Here is a 16,901-nt window from a genome sequence, read left to right as displayed (position 1 = left end):
ATCCTCAACGGTTTCTCGTTTATAAAGTAAGATTTGAGTTTAGGGTTTTTTGAAAAAAAAGCAGTTGCAAAGTTGTAAAAAAAAGATAAAATCCGGCTTGAGGATGTAAATTGTAAGCCCACGGATAATGCGCCTACTCGAAGAATTTTGAAGAATTTTCCTGTCTCTGTTAAGAAAAATAAATAATTTTTAACATTTTTACGACCACTTCGCACGCCCAACATTATCACTAAATTTAGTTGATAATATTGTATAGTTGGATCTAGAGCACGAGGAAAACTGTAGCAACGGTTTAATATCCTTTCAAGTTTTGATTAGCTGAAATGAACTAACTGAAGTTTCAAAAATCAGTTGACGTGCTGAAAACGTCAAATTTTGGAACAATTTTTGGTATTAAAATAAATTTAAAATACGCAACCTTTTGAAGTTTTGTTTAGTTCCAGTAACCTTGAAAGAAAGTACTATCTACATATATCTTCCGGTTTCGGTATATGCCCCCATATCAACAAGTTGTATGGTTACGAGAGTTCTTTTTTGTAGCAGCAACTTGGTTTCACAGCATAGTCATAGTCGGTATAAGATCATCACTAAAATACAAAATTTTGTAAACCATTTGTGGGTTGTTTTAAATATTTTATTTGCATAAATTCGCGATGTTTCCATCGTTCTACTGTCGCAGCTCTTGCTCTGTTCAATTCGCTCTTTCTTTCCCCGTTCCCAGACTAGCGAACAGTACCTCAAACCCCCGCAAACACATTCACTGCAGGATCTTAGGATTGGCCACACGGAATACGTGCGGTACCATGTCGGCCAACGTGCGGAATAGCTCTTCCGAGATATCATGGGGTAGTAGAAGTTGCAATGTGTTCAGTTCCGCTCCACCCCAGCTAGCAGATTCAATCATGAATCCTTTGGCGCATTTAAACACCAATTCCGCTCTCCGTATACACCAACTAACCGTCATGTCCTGTGGGAAAAGACAAATATTTTTAGCAATAATTGGAACCCGATTTTCAAGCAGCCTTCCTTTACCTCGGACATTTCATGCCTCAACAAAGCGGGAATCGTTAGTGTAGTTATATCATGTCGGCTAGATATTTTCAAAATATTCCTCAATCCTAGTATCACAGGGTGTCTCGAGTTGATTTCGCTTGGGCTTTGGAATGTTTCATCCGAGATGAGATGAAAAATGACGTGCGAATGCGAGAGATTCGAGTGACGAGTGATGAACGCATCGCCCGGTTTCACCGTTACCACATTCCGGTCCGGGCGTCGGCCTACCGTCAGGCTCTGGGCGCCACCTGCATCGATAGCATTACCATGCTGCAAGTTTCTCAAGTCCTCCTGTATCTTTTCTATTTGACGGTCGATCTGATCGAAATGAAACTCCGTCGACATGTTCGCATTGCGACGTATTTCCCTATCGGGTGTAATTGTGCCGGACGGCGTGAGCACAACGATACCGCATAGCGAGCTGGAGTAGAGCCCAAGGGCCACGTTGGGACCACCAAACGAAGTGTCGCCGTACAGGGGACTACACAGGTCCGAAACGCGAGTACTTAGAATCCTTATATTATGCATATGCTTCAACTGAGATCCGAGATGAATGGTGAAGCTTTCCTCCATCGAGGGTGCTTGGGTTGATATCATTGACCATCGGTTGCCTATCTGCGTAGGACTTTCCGATTGACCGAGGAAACTTTCATCGACATGCTGCGTGACCCAGTTTCGATACTCGTGTTTCTGGTGGCCCCGCGTCGACTCCAATTCCGATTCACACTGTTTCCGTATCATGTTTTGCATTCCGTACTGCTTCGCTAGCATATGATTGATGTTTTCGGGCGTGATTGAAATGTCCAGCAGCTTGATCTTCGATTCTATCTCCTCCTGGTGGAGCGTGTTCATTGTGGTAATTTGCTGGGTCATTTGCGTCGACAAACTCGCAATCGTGCGCGCGTATTCCCGCTCTTTGGTCAGAATTTCAGGCAGCAGCGACGAATGCACCAGCTGATGGTAGCTTTGAGCAAAGATTTCTTCATCCGTCGGCCCGATGCGGTCGGCAAACTCAAGTATTTCCTCGCGATATAGTTTTTCCGTGTCCAGTGCCAGCGTGTCCACATCCGGAGTCCCATTGCGGAACTTCTCGAGCAGCAGCTCATCCCGTTCGTCGTAGAAAGCTTGATTTTCACGCTCGACAAACTTTTCCAACGTCTTCAACAGATCGCGGTTGGCCTTGAGAAACTGCATTATGGGATCCATCCGAACCGAGACAATCTGGTGGCTCAGCTCGACCACACTGCCCCTGTAGGGAATTTCGATCGCGTACACCAACTTGGCTGGTTTCTCGTCCACGTTGGTGTATTCATAATGAAAATCGACCACTTTTGTCGGTTCCAGCTCCATTTGCAACCTCTCACAACGCCCACTTATGTTTATGTTATACCTGTTGTATTTTTTCTTTGCAACTGTTTGATGTTTGGACTACGCAGGGTTGCATGGAAGGCTGCGCTTATCAGTGTGCAGGGCTATACAGACTGCTTTTATAATTCCAAAATCCATTTATGATTTTCGGGACATTGGAGAAAATGTTTGATTTTGTAAAATTGTATTACTCATTTTTGATATAGACATTTAATAAAAAATGAATTTCTTTGGACTTTTTCTTTTTATTTAACCATTTTTTTTCATAGGACAAGAAAAAGAGAAATTGAGAGATTTGCTGTATTGTTGTCCATCATGCCGGCTAGTACAACAATGTTGGTTACACGCGCTTGTGTTGGCAGGCTCCCCCCAGCAGTGGTGGAGCATTACTTATGTTACACAATTCGCGAATAGGAAAACGAGAGCAGTAAAAAGAAACACAGTGCACGGGAAAGTAGGCACTTGAAGACAAGACGGGATAGAAAAGATTAATTCATTGCTACGTTGATCGTCGAAGTGAACAGGTGGCCCGAGTACAGCTCCATCAGTAATTCGTTGATAACAAAAACAACGCGAAAGTTTTAACAGCATCCATCATGAGCATTTTCGAGTCGGTCGAATTGGGCCCCCCGGTGGAGGTGTTTGCCCTGAATAAGGCTTGCAATGAAGATTCCAACCCGAACAAGGTTAATCTCGGTGTTGGCGGTATGTATTTAGCATAAGAAGAAGTCAAATTGTACATGAGACAATTGAAAAACATTACATTGCCACGCATATCTCACTCCACTTGTTCCACTGTATACCCCGGTCAAGGTCAGGCGAGGTCAAAACATTTGCTTTGCAATAATGTCTAATTTTGCATCTGCTTTTTTTGTACTCCATGCCGTGTGAAAAATGCTTACGCAAACTAACCGCTGATATACTTCATCATCTACTGATGGTTATGGCATCAGAAAGGGGAAGGGGGAGAAAAACGGGATGTCGTCTCTTGAGCATATGCCAATCATAGCAACCGTTATCAGGCAGGCTATTGTTGTTCTTGATGAGATGGAGAAAAAATTGCAATATCGCAAAAACAACATCTTCTTACACGAGTTTTGTTTTACCTTTTTAGCTTACCGAACGAACGAGGGAAAGCCATGGATTTTGCCGGTGGTTAAGAAAGCGGAAGCTGCCATCGTCGCCGATGGTTCGTTGAATCACGAATACCTTCCTGTGCTCGGTACGGACAACCTAACAAGCGCGGCCACCACGCTCCTGCTGGGCGATGACAGTGAAGCAATTAAGAGCAAACGAGCGTTCGGTGTCCAATGTCTGTCGGGTACGGGTGCGCTTCGTGTGGGGGCCGAGTTCCTGGCGCGCATACTGAACCGCACCACGTTCTACTATTCGGACCCGACGTGGGAAAACCATCACAAGTTGTTCGTGTACGCCGGCTTCACCGAACCGCGCACGTACCGGTACTGGCATCAGGAGACCCGTTCGATTGACTTCGAGGGTATGATGGAGGATCTTGGCAAGGCGCCGGAAGGGGCGGTGGTGATTTTGCATGCCTGTGCCCACAATCCAACCGGCATCGACCCAACGCAAGACCAATGGAAGCAGATTGCGGATCTGTGCGAGCACCGCAAACTGTTCCCGTTCTTCGACTCGGCTTACCAAGGCTTTGCCAGCGGTGACCCGAACAAGGACGCCTTTGCCGTCCGTTACTTTGTCGAACGTGGCTTTGAGCTGTTCTGTTCGCAAAGTTTTGCCAAGAATTTTGGTCTCTACAGTGAGTATTCGACTTGGGAAAGCCATTCGCATAAAATGGGTGGATGATTACTGATTTATATTTCCTTCCCAGACGAACGCATCGGTAATCTGACTGTGGTGCAGAAGGATGCTACCACCAGTGCGGCGGTCGCGTCACAGATTACCTGGCTTATCCGTGGAATGTACTCGAACCCACCGGCATTCGGCAGCCGGATCGTGAGCCGAGTACTGAACGATACGGAGCTACGCAACGAGTGGATGGAGTGCATCAAGACGATGAGCTCACGCATTATTACCATGCGAAAGGCACTGTACGATGAGCTGGTGGCACTGAAGACCCCCGGCACTTGGGAGCATATCACCAACCAGATTGGAATGTTTTCCTACACGGGACTAAATGGTACGTTGATAACCAATCGCTATCAATTCGCTGTCGAGTGCATCATGTCCCTGATTTTATGACGCAATATTTGTTTGTTTTTTTTCCTGTAGAAAAACAGGTGCAAATTCTGATAAAAGAGTTCAGCATCTACCTGCTGAAAACGGGCCGCATCAGTATGTGCGGATTGAATGAAGGCAACGTGGCGTACGTAGCCAATGCCATCCATGCGGCCGTCACGCGGGAATAGTATCCGGGTCATGAACATTGTACGTACGGCGGACTGCCCTGCTGATGAACGTACGCCCTTCCTCCTATGCTGTGCGGCTTGGCCAAGCATTGAATATGATAGAAATCACTCTAATCCCTATGAACCGCATCCCCGGCAGAAAGCATTTTCACCAGAAGAGCCTTTTTATTTTTTCTAAATATGTATTCCATAACAGCACCAGAATTGAGCTAGCTTCAGTTCATCACACATCAAATAGAACAACGTGGCATTTGAAAGCCGTAGTGGAATTTATAAGCAATATATTTAACAATTTTTAAAACAAGAGCAACTTAAGCCAGCCAACGAATTGAATAATAATTAGGCGCGAAGACACAGTACAATACAACATCACTAGCACGGGTCAATAAATATGTCTTAATCGATAAAAACGGCGAAACAAAGCGATAGTGTCAACAATGCGAGGAATAAATTAAAAATCTCTCATCTAGCATGGATATTATAGAAGAGTGGTATAATAAAAGTATGTTCACGTTTTGGTGATTGCCTATAATAATAATAAAAAATATGTTTCATTTTAATTCTATTTGTTTTTTAGATTAAGAATAAGAATAGTCCCACATTTTGCTCATTTGGTTTGCATTTATTTTAGCTTCAATTTTGGTTTCAACTTCTTGTGTACTTGCTCGTTTGTTTAACTGCATGTTAGTTATCATAATCAATGTGCAAACGGGTTTTTCGTTAAGCCTATTGTTTAAACATGTTTTCGCAACGATAGCAGCAGAGTAAAGAGAAGATTATATGCTGAAAATAGAAAAAAAGTTGCCGGCAACCAACCAGTGGCGCCCATTTCTGTACCGCTGCATCATCCGCCCTTTTTATCGGTGCGTCTAGCTGCCACCCACATACTCGCACTGTTATCGTCAACTATTCAACAAATTATCACCTCTGCCCGGGCTTTACATCTTGTTGGTGTTGCATTTACCCATTTTTCTCAGTGCACTACGTTTTCACGCTTCGCTGACCTGTTCGTTTTCAATCCCTTGTCATAAAAAAAAAACTGTTCACCGCCTGCTATAATGCAATACAACAACAATCACATGGTTTCTGTAGCCAGTCGGTTTTGAAATTGGCTCGAAAACCTCGCTTGGGTTTTATACTGACAACCGGTCTTATCTTTATAGTCTAAAAAAGGGTAAATGTATGCTTCCTGTCCAAAACTTCTCTCTAGTTTCTACTATTGCTGTTTGCCGCACTAGAAGCAGGTTACATGGAACAATTGGAAAACGTCCAGATAAGCTGTGTGTTAAGTCTTTGCAATGATGGCGAGCGAAATCTCCGCAAGGGACCCGTAGATAAAAAGGACCTCCTCAAACAGCACAGTCAGAATAAGAATGAAAAGTAAAGAAAAGTAGTGAAATTAGTTGATGCAAAGAATATAAGCAATTGTATTCTTTTCCGCTAGCCGTTACGCAAAAGGTGCGTTAAAGGCTAGTATATTCGATCGCCTGTTTTTCTTTATTACTCTTAAACGTTAAGTGCACAACAAAACTCAATACGTCATTGCGGGGTGAATGTGTTAAACGAACGAACGAACGAACAAAATAATAAAAAAAAACGATAAAAAATTGACATTACAAACTGTAATAATATAAAAAAGTAACAAATTAATACCTATCAGCGGTAGTAGCTACACTATCGATAATGGACGCATTTCCTGTTCTTCAACTCCATCGTTTCGATGGCATTATCAAAACTCTGGTTAGTCCTTGTCGGATCAACCGTCGGATTCCCTAACGTTCCCCTTGTTCCTTTCCTGCACGATTTTGATTCGCGCTCATGTCAAATGTTTCAATCCTACCTACCAAGTTGCTTTGTTAATAATGTTAATATAAATAAATATATAATTGTCTGCTTGTGTAAGTGTGTGTGTTTGTGTATATATTAAACGATCCTTTTCTTCGTCCCCCAATTCCGGCGTGGGGATGGGGCAGTCAACCTACCCCCTTTCTCTGTGGACACCTTCTAGGTCTATCTACGAGTTTGTTAAAGCTAAGTGTTTTGTTACGGTTAAACTTACTATTTAATGTCTCCCTCCTCCCACGAACACTGTCCAGCGTCGTTGTGAAGGAAAAATAAAGCATTCGAATACCTCCGAGTGCAACGCCTCTCGTGCCATTATTCGTCAGAAAAAATTGTCGGGAAAAATAAAAATAAAGTAATTCTCCTCACTTGTCCCAAGTCTGTTCAATGGTGCTCAACACCGAGCGCAGATCTCATTTTCCACAAAAACAAGCCGTTATAGTAGCCACCACCGTCACATCGTACCGTTGATCAATTAATGGTATCGGAATGGAGGGCAGCAACCGATTGGGCGTCCTTTCTTCGTCCAAGTTGCTACCACCCATAGTATTGTTATTATTATCGTCACTTTTATACTTATTATTGCTAGCCTTGATGGCAACGGTGGTGGTTGTTTTGGTAGTGGTGGTGTGGGTAATGGTGGCAGACTGGGAGGCCATTTGATGATGAGGACGATTCGGTGATGGTTGGTGTAGAGAAAGTCCGATCGTGGTAGCCCGAAGCTACCACCAATCTCATTTGATCTTACGCCCCGGAAGGGTTGGGCTTTCCGGCGGTGTACCTTGGGACGTGTGACCGGGCTGCATTGCCATGGTGGAACCACCACCCCCAGCAGCCAGCGGTACTCCTACCAGTCCACCGAGCGACGGGACGTGCTGGTTCGATTTGCTTTTCGGTGCCGCCTTGAACGGATGATGCAGTTTGCGAAGTGGCCTCGGGGAGGGTTGATCGAGTGAGCCGCCACCGGATGCGAGTGTCTGCTGCGTTACTTCACGGGCCGTGGCCACCATTTCTGGGTGGTGTATCCATGCTGCAAGAACGATAGAACAAAAAAAAGGGCGGTTGTTGTTGTGTTAGGGACACACTCTTGCTCAAGCTGAACCATCAAGCCACATCATGCAAATGCAGAATAATAATGCAAACCACTAGCGGGTCCCGCCGTACTTTTCGATGGCCCACGACTATGATGGTCTATTAAGGCTGCTGCCAGTGGCGCCGGTGCGTTCGTGCCGGACGCCATCGACCCTCCGCCACCTCCTCCTACTCCTCCAACACCAACACCTACCATACTCTGGGACGCGATCGGGCTGAAGATTCGGGCGGTAAAATCTTCGAACGTACTGTTTTCGCGATGACGCAAAGCGACGGTATCGATCGAACGGTTGCGTTCCTCGTAACTGGAAAGAGGCAAGCGGGAAAATAATTTAGTTAATGATGGAAATAATAAAAAAAACACAAAACAATCAGACGGGAAAAACACTTACTACTGCTGATACAGTGGCAATGAGCTTCGTTTCGCACGGCTCGCATTGATCGCCGAAGCGCGCACCAAACTGGCTAGACAGGCACCGCCAACGACCGTCTCATCCGAGAGCGGACCAAACCACGGCACGTCCGGCTTCTTGTTCACAGTTACCCGGAAGAGGCCGCTCTTGAGCGGGTAGATTACGATCAGCACGTCACAGAACTCAGTCGGAAGGATGTCCCGACGGTAGTCGCGGTTGTGCTCGCTCCAAACGATGTGCACCTCGTCGTTACCCAGGTGACGCGTTTTGTTTAGAATCGCCTCCGGCGTGTCGGACGGCATGCGTGTCGAAACGTGGTAAATCACCTCGAGGAAGGGCGTCGCATAGTACGGTGCCGTCTGTCCGCAGCCCTGGCGCGGTAGTCCACCGAGGAAGCCGTTGTGCGACTCCAGCTCGACCTCCCAGCCGAGGGCGGACACGAACATCTCGTAAGTGCTGCTGCCACACGAGTTGCGCAGGATACTGCCCTTGTCCTCCTGCCCGTTGGCGACGTAGATCACGGCCATTTTGTGCGTTTCGCGACACTTCTGATTGTCGAGATTGCGTAGCTCGCGCAGCAGCTTGTCGATGCGCTGGAGTAGGTGTGTCCGCTTGCGTCGCTCCCAGCCGGCGAGTCCGAGCTGGTTGAACAGAATGCGTCCGAGTTGGAACGGTTTAGTCGTCGTACCCTCGTTGGTAGATCGTTCGGGTGGCGCCACCGGCGCTCGAACAATACTATTGCTTCCGGCCGGTTCCTCAGAGTATGAGTGTGTGGTTGAGTATCCACTTCCATAGCCACTACTGCCTCCCAGCGGGAACGAGCTGGATCCGCTGGAGGAGAACGACGTAGACTGATCCATGCCCGGAAGCTGTTGACCACCGCTGTTTGTCAATGCATTTTGTCGAGCAACTGCTTCCGCTTCGATCGTCCGTTGGTTCAGTATGATGGAGATGGTTTGACCTTCCAGGGCAGCTCCTAAGGGGCTCGGGCCAGCGGTGTTCAGTGGCACCTCCGAACTATCCAAGCACTCCGGGCTAGTGTACCCGATGTATTGCAGTAACTATGGAGATGGACGAAGCATGTCAGCAAATGAATAAACATACAGAATAATTCTCTACTTACATCATCCAGCTGGTCTAGATCGGGTGCTAGATCTTTGGCAACCGGTAGCTGATGTACCGGCCGGTGTCTTAACGTGTGCCGTGGTCCGTGCGTCATCGGCAACCCAATAGCAGTAGACATGAGTGGATCTATCGAGGCGCTACCACTGGCAAAATGTCTCGGGGTCATCATCAAGCCGGCATTTCCACTTGGTCCTGACCCCGTCCCAAGTACACCCGATTGTGTCAATCCGGTCGAGTTAGCATAATGCCTCGAACTGCCCACGGGTGCAACACTGGAGTGGAATGTATTCCTTTCGAACTCGGCAGGCGCCGAGGAGGCTGGCAACGGTGGTGTCGACGGTTCTTTGTACAGTATCGACGCATCCCAGCAGGCTTTGCCGTTCAAATCACGCAGCAGCAACCGAACCTGTCTGTTGGCGGTGAGAAGACCAGCCGTGGCTCCGCCACCCGGTAGCCGGAGTGCCGGTAGCTCGATGAAACTGGCCACCAGCTCGGGGCTTAGCATCAGCAGTTGCACGTTCGGCGAAGCCAGTACGTGTTCCATCGTATCGACCCGGTTGCCTGCGATGGAATTTTCACGCTGCAGCAGAGTACCACCCCCACCACCGGTAGGCGCTGACTGGCCGCCACTTGCCGTCATCGTGCTGCCTGTCGACGAGAGAAGCAGATCGTCCTGCTCATCCACCAGTGAACTTAGCCGTGTCGCTCCTATTCCCATCGGAAAGTGGCCAATGTTGGTGATGAGATGCATCGCGACCGTCTTCGCACAGAGCCGAATGGCCGACTGGCAGTTGGTAATCGACTCCATCGTCGAGTAGCCCGTCGCCGAGTCTCCACCGGCGCCACTCTCACGCACATCGTCCACCGCGATGGTCATGTCAAAGTCTTCGTCGGTGGTAAACAGCTTGATGCGCTCACCGTTCTGCAGACCGGTGGCGATTTTGTGCAGTATACGAAACACGGTTAGTATGAGCGGCTCGGAAGCCGCATCATGGTGCTTGGGTCGCTGCAGAGTCGCCACCGAGAACGACATGCACAGCTCGCCGAGCGTCAGCAGTAGCGACGTGAGGACCGTCTTGTCCGACTCTTTCGGATGGTGCACGTTGTGAATGTCGAGCGAGAGGCACACCGTGTCGAGAATGAGCTGCGGCAGACGGTCGATTTGCTCGATGCGGGCTCCCTGCTCGGCGCACAGCTTTAGCGTTTCCGAAGCCAGCCGTGCGATGGTGTGATGCTTGAACTGTAATGCCTGCAGCAGCACCTGGAATGCTTCACGAATACGTGGATTGACCGTCGCCGTCGTCGATGTGGTCGTAGACGGAGATGCATGTCCCGCCTGCGCTTGTTCACTGGAATGATGCGGAACTTTTTGCTTGAATCCTCCCGATTCCCCGCTCGACGCCGTCGCCGCCGACGCCGCTGGGTTGGTGAGATTCTGGAGGATCCATTGGCCGAGCGACGCGATTGCGATGCAGCGTGCCTTCGCGGTCGGTTCACGGCGTGCACAGCGTAACACCACGTTCAGTACGTGCTCCTGCAGATCGGAACATTCCATCAGATCGATGTGTGACTCGGAAGGTTGAAGCACCGGACCGGGCAGTGAGGTCCGTGGGAAGCAAAGGAGCGATCCGAGTAATCCGGCAACTTGCGCACGGGGTGCATTGGGACCCGTTTCTGAAGAAGTAAGCACCACGGTGGCAGCATGCACTAAATCTAGCAGCAGCAGAGTATGTCCCGGGAGGAGTAAACTCAGGAACCTCGGCCCACCGAGGTATCGGAGAGCCGTGTACGCCATTGCTCGATCTTCTCCCGAGAGGGCCTGATGGAGGGCATGGTAGAACAGAGGGAGTTGGTGGTTGCCCAAGCTGGCACCACTTTGCACGATCGTACAGAGAAGCTGCATGGCGTACAGCTTTCCCTGCGCATACTGAGCGTCTAGGGCGAGGGCTCCGTAGCACCAAGGGGCCACCAGAGCGATGGGTGGAACAAGGTTAGCAGCGGACGAACTGTGCGTTCCAGCACCACCGTCCAGAGAAATGCCCTGATTCATACGTATTTTTATCAAGCTCTCCGTCATGCTGACCAGATACTGGTACACCTGGGCGTGCAGTTTCGGGTTGAGAATCTTGTTCACATCCCCCAGCGCACCGAGCATACGTCGCCACATGACGGCAGCAACATCCGGCAACCAGCCACGCGCCGTTCCCCCCGCAAGAATCGAGCGACGATCGGAGGTCGTAGCCATCGACGAAGAGGATCCACCGAAGGACTGCGGATCGTCCTGCGTGTCGATGCTGGAACTGTCCGCAGTCAGTGCGTCGGCAATCTGCATCGGGGAATCCTTAATCGAGCCACTTTCGATGCCGCTCGATGCCGTCGGGGAAGGACTTCTTGACCCGCCAGCTCCACCGCAAACCGCTCCACCTCTATGATGATGGTAGCCATCGTGATCTGAATGTTTCTTCGCCGATCCACCCGGAGGACGGACGGAATCGAGTGATACTGCACGTCGAACACCATTACCACCACCACTACCTACTCCCACTGCACCTCCACCTTCCGTGTCGTGACACTCGGAAAAGGAAGCCATTTCGAGATTTTCGCTGCTAATGCTCAGGAATGTGTTGGACGTATTGGAGAGCATGCGGGAGAACGATTGATCAGCCGCTGCCGAGACCGCGGTCGAGGCCAAGTCGTGTTGCTCGCGTGCTGATGCTGCATGGCCTCCGGCCAGCGCGATTCGCAGCCGGCGACGGGCGCGTGACTTTCGGAACGGAGCCGACACAAGACTTCCCTCACTGTAGCTTCGGTTGAGGGAGGGCGTGCCTGGAATGCTTCGGTTGCCCGAAAGCCGCATTCCGACCGATGATCGACCGCCGGGTCCTTCGTCGACCAGGGAATTGCTGCCCCGCTTGTTAAACCCATTGGCACCACCTCCCGTTGCCCCGTTTCCGATGGAACCCGTTCCGGTAGCACCCGAAGCAGGCCCCGAACCATCCCCAGCAGTCGTCATGTTATTCCCGTTCGTAAACGTAATATCGTGCTGGGCGGTTCCGGGTAGCTTTTCACCAGCACCACCACCTCCTACTGCAACACTACGTCCTCCGTCACTGGAGGCCCAGTTAGAAGGTGTGCCACGCTTGCGCTTTCCTTTTGCTTCCGCCAGCCGATCGAGTGGCAGGTCGGAAAGGTTTATATTGTACACCTGCCGAGCGAGGACACGTGTCAGCGTTTGCATCGTTTTGTCCCACTCGACAATGAGTTCCTCCCGGTGCGTCAGTGATGAGAGCACCTTCAGGAACTTGTCCCACAACCCCCCGTTGACGGGGACGTTCGTGTGCGCCCGGATCCACGTCACGATGAGCGTTTGAAAGATGGGCTGCGCGAGCCGTCCGCCGAGATTATTCCGTTTCGCGTTCGGTGGCGAGTTTTGGAGGATCACTGAGGTCACCTGGAGGAGGACAAGCAGCAGCTGCTCCCAGGTCTTCGGTTCCATGCGCGTCTTCATCACCATCGTGCGGTAGATGTTGAGCACGCGCTTGCAAATATCCGTCTGCTCGTCCAGTGGGGTCGCAAAGCCGTCCGCGTTTGTTTTCGACTGGAAATGCAAGTTCAGATGGGCCGTGTTTACCATAAACACGTTGACCGCGTTTGTTACGAACACTTGGAGCACGTTCTGCAGTCCGGCCCGTATGGAACCGGCGTTCTCTTTCGTTGTAGGCATCATTGCACCGAGGTAAGAATCGGTTCGCAATCTTTGGCTTCCCGGGCGACTACCGGTTCCCCCCGAGTCGTTCGTGATGCCAACGGGGGACGCATTAGGCGCTCCAGGAGCTCCCCCAACCGCCTGCTGTAGTTCGAGTTCCGGCTCGAGAAGAAATGGAGGCGGCGGGATGCTGCTCATCCAGTCGCGATACACCGAGATCGCTATGCGCATGGCCTCAATCTGCGACTTGGAGGTGAACGCCATCAGGAAGGCCTGCCGATAGATCTCGTGCACAAAGTTGACCGTCTCCCGGCTCGAGTAGAGCACGTCCCGGACGAGCTGTGTCTGCGTGTAGCCCATGTGGCGCAGGTTCGAAAGCAGACTTGCATGATCCAGCGACCGATCAGTTCCCACGCCCGGTTCGTCCTCAATCGAGAGAATCTCTAGCTTGCTGTTCACGTGCCGTTCGTGGGTATACTTCGCGATCCAGATGACGAGCACGACCACACAGGAGCTCATCACTTCCTCCCGTTTCGAGACGCTCCGCAGAACGGGCAGATCGAGCTTCGGGTCGTACACGGACGTGGTATAGTCGAACGCCGGGCAGAACACGGGCAGGTACTGTTCGCGGAACTTTGTCAGCAGGAACGCAAACGTGCGAATGTGACGCTGGGGGCTGCTGTCGCGCCACTTCAGGCAACCACAGGACTGCACCATGCAGTCGAGCAGAATTTCCAGCCCATCACGCGGATCCGGAGCCGCCGTCCGTTCGCTCGAGCTCGGTGGAATGAGGGGCTGAATTTCAGGCGATTTAACCGGGTGCGTTGCGGTAGTGTCGTGGAACACCGAACCGCCAAGTTCACCCTTTAGGTTCGGGTGGTTCAGCAGATCCGTCGCGATGAAGTCACTATCGGACGGTAGCGGTCCCACGGAGGAGCTTTTGATGCCGCGCTGCGGAACCGACAATCCCGGCACCAGCTCCGTGAACATGCCGTGCACAAACGGGGGCGCATTGTCACCGAGCGCTTGGTACCAGAGCAGGAAGTACTTGACGCCTTCGCGCCGCAGCTTCACACTGTTGCCATAATGGAGCAGCTTAGCCAGGATCCGGCCCAGCGAGTGACATTGCCAGCGGCGTTGTACCAGCTCGGGAAGCAGGCATAGTATTTTGCTGAGTAGCCATAAGGATCCATCCAGTTCTTCGCGGTGTGTTTTGTGGACTATGGAGGGGGAGGAAAGTAGAAGAAAGATCAGTTGCATGAACATTGGAACATGTTTTCTGGGTCAGGCATTTTTTTTTTTTTAACGAATGTGCAGAAGCAACAAGAAACTATCATGCCTCGATTTTAATTCAATCGAACTTCAATTCTACATTTGGTCACTTACACCTACTGCTTTTCGACTGTTCTATTGGGAATAGTGAAAGCTAAGGCATGGACCTAATTAGTTTGTCATAATTTTAAATATTTTTTTAAATAAATTTTAAATTCTTATACCATGAATTTCATTAGTATTAGGGTTATTGACACCTACAAATTGTGACCTAACTTTAAGTATAAAAATAAGATTGAAAATGTCAAGATTGAAATATCAGCTTATTTTAAATACCATGCATTGAAGCAAGGGGTGGTCGGAATTGGCATGCTTAGATTTGCATAATTGAAGCTTACAAAATATCAAGGAACACAACTTAAGCCACTCAACAAGCGCCAAGGTGGGAAAAGCCGCAACTCAACTCTGTCCTATTGTACGCACTTACCAAGATGGAAGGACAGTTCTGGTATGGAAAGTTTTGAAGATAGTTTTGAGAACCCATTTGAGGGGCCCAGTTTTGCCAAATATTTACCGGTACCGGTAGTTGATGCATATCGAGTGAATTTTTTAACCATACGCGGGACGGACGAACATGTTTTGGTTTTTGGTTGGTTTACGATGCGGACGCAACATAGGGTGGATTAAAGATTTATATATAAATAGAAAACATATACATAATTGTGGAAGAAACATAAATCCCCAACACTAATGGAACCGATGGCGATGAGCGGGGTTAACGGACAGTGATTAACGAAAGAGAAAAGTTGCGCAATGTGCGTTTGTTGGATGACATTGGTCTTAGGATCGGAACGGACATGGGCACGCACATTTTAGCGGTGCGTGCGAGATGATGAGGATAGTGAAACTGGTTTTTTCGAGTTTCCGTGCAGCGAGAAGTAAAAGTTAGTATGATAGCTTACCGCGCTGCTTGAGGTTCGCTTCAGCCTGGACGAAGGTATCGTAGAGGATGTAGTAAACGTGGCTGTAGTTTGCCTCGAACAGATTTTTCGCCTCTTCGCTGTCCACGTGTTCTGCAACGGCATGGCAAAGGCAGGAGGAAGAAAAACAAACGAAATTAATTTACAAAATCGGTTTCTCTTCGATGTGAAACGACGGATTGGCAGTGGGGCCATAAAAGAGGACATTCGATAGGTGCTGCGTTGAATATCAAACAGAAGTTCATAGGGACACTGATGCCGTAGCCACACTCCATTGTCGCTGCTTAGGAATAGTGTGCCATGCGAGGGGTGGTGGTGATTTCTTCAGCCGTTGGTTAAACATATTGGTATTTGGTGCTACTGAAGTCACAGTCGACGATACGAAATGCGAAAGCCGTGGGATGGGGCGTGCAATGTGAACTTAGATTTCACATCACACACGCTGCTTGACGCCAAAGCAAACCATGAACTTGTAAAACAAAAAAGAAACGATGGATTGTTTACGTTTTCATCTTTGCTCTCACGCGGAGACAAGTTTTACACCATGATTCGCGGTTCACACAGCTGTATCGGTTGCTTGTTCGCTCTTTCGCGCCTCTCGCGCCTCTCGCGAACGGTTAGTTTTGCGCGAATGATTCCCTCGGAACACATGAACTCTTGCAGCACAACATAAGAAGAAACACACAAGCACGCCCACATACACTCGCTCGCACACCACGGCTATGATCAGCATACGCTCTGCTCTAGTGCACAATTGCGGCCCCTACTTGCTCGTTTCGCGAGCGACCGTCTAAATCTAATTGTTTGGCAACGTGTGCGTCGAGATGCGGTTCCCCACTGGAGGAACGGGATAGTGCCGTATGTTTCACACGAATGCCCATGCCTTGCCGACGAAAGATGGAATCGGTAGAACTTGCGTGCCGTGTGGGAGTAGGGAGGGGTAGGCAGACTGAAAACATGGCATACAGGTGTGATTCACGTCCGTCCATCCATTCGTTCCCGTCGGTCCAGTGGGCCTGCTCTGACGTGTACACGAACTGTAATATGTAAATTAAATAGCCCCGCTTATCCCTGCATCGTCGTCGTTGTCAAGCCTACACCTCGACGGAGAATCGATCTACCGATATTTGGTGGCACCAGACGTTCGCGCAATTCGTAGCACTACTTTTCGTTCACCCCTTTCACCTCCTTTGGCATCTCATGACGTTGCTTACCTAGTATGGTTTTCAGGTGTCGCAGGCGGGCAGCGGAATCTTTCTTGCTATCCTGAATTTTCTGCGTCGACTTTTTCAAATCGATATTGGCCTTTTTTGTAAACATCGTTCTATCGTTCGGTTCGGGTTTGCCAACTCGTACAACAAAGGTAACGGGAGTGCTTCGACGGATCTATGGGGCGAAGGCGCACTTGGTGGTGGTTAGCACATCCACTTCCAGTCGCAAAGGGGGCTACTCGCAGCGGAGCGACCGTGGAGAAAACAAAAACAAATCCTCCATGTTGGACATGGAATTCTTGCCAACGCACTGCGTTGCGTAGGTACGATGCTGCACTTAATTCATCCCCGCCTTGATTGCTACCCCAATGGTTTGTTTACGATGAGAAAGGACTTCACTTTTGCTTAAACATCTGAAACACAATTTTGATGCACGTAGTCTTGCAGCGATCCGA

The 16,901-nt window shown here is 49.5% G+C and overlaps 3 protein-coding genes across 3 annotated transcripts; 1 reads left to right on the top strand and 2 right to left on the bottom strand.

Annotated features, from left to right (window-relative positions):
* Positions 1-701: 701 nt before the first annotated feature.
* On the bottom strand, positions 702-2,450 carry LOC131287107 (protein C12orf4 homolog). The gene is made up of 2 exons (XM_058316125.1): positions 1,033-2,450; positions 702-967 (listed from the first exon to the last, which is right to left on the bottom strand). Exons 1-2 carry the CDS (start codon positions 2,401-2,403, stop codon positions 758-760), a joined length of 1,581 nt encoding a protein of 526 aa, XP_058172108.1. The 5' UTR covers positions 2,404-2,450; the 3' UTR covers positions 702-757.
* Positions 2,451-2,915: 465 nt separating this feature from the next.
* LOC131289997 (aspartate aminotransferase, cytoplasmic) lies at positions 2,916-5,250 on the top strand. The gene is made up of 4 exons (XM_058319372.1): positions 2,916-3,126; positions 3,536-4,195; positions 4,268-4,576; positions 4,669-5,250. The coding sequence occupies exons 1-4, from the start codon at positions 3,018-3,020 to the stop codon at positions 4,803-4,805; spliced, it is 1,215 nt and encodes a 404-aa protein (XP_058175355.1). The 5' UTR covers positions 2,916-3,017; the 3' UTR covers positions 4,806-5,250.
* Positions 5,251-7,381: 2,131 nt separating this feature from the next.
* LOC131289469 (probable Rho GTPase-activating protein CG5521) lies at positions 7,382-16,799 on the bottom strand. Its single transcript, XM_058318736.1, has 7 exons — positions 16,450-16,799; positions 15,218-15,328; positions 14,743-14,760; positions 9,276-14,203; positions 8,132-9,213; positions 7,812-8,044; positions 7,382-7,677 (listed from the first exon to the last, which is right to left on the bottom strand). The coding sequence occupies exons 1-7, from the start codon at positions 16,553-16,555 to the stop codon at positions 7,382-7,384; spliced, it is 6,774 nt and encodes a 2,257-aa protein (XP_058174719.1). The 5' UTR covers positions 16,556-16,799.
* Between the last annotated feature and the right edge of the window lie 102 nt (positions 16,800-16,901).

The sequence above is a fragment of the Anopheles ziemanni genome, chromosome 3, assembly GCF_943734765.1.
Source record: "Anopheles ziemanni chromosome 3, idAnoZiCoDA_A2_x.2, whole genome shotgun sequence".
Classification (NCBI taxonomy): domain Eukaryota; kingdom Metazoa; phylum Arthropoda; class Insecta; order Diptera; family Culicidae; genus Anopheles; species Anopheles ziemanni.
Note: the sequence above shows the minus strand (reverse complement) of the source record. Positions and strands in the feature narration are given on the sequence as shown.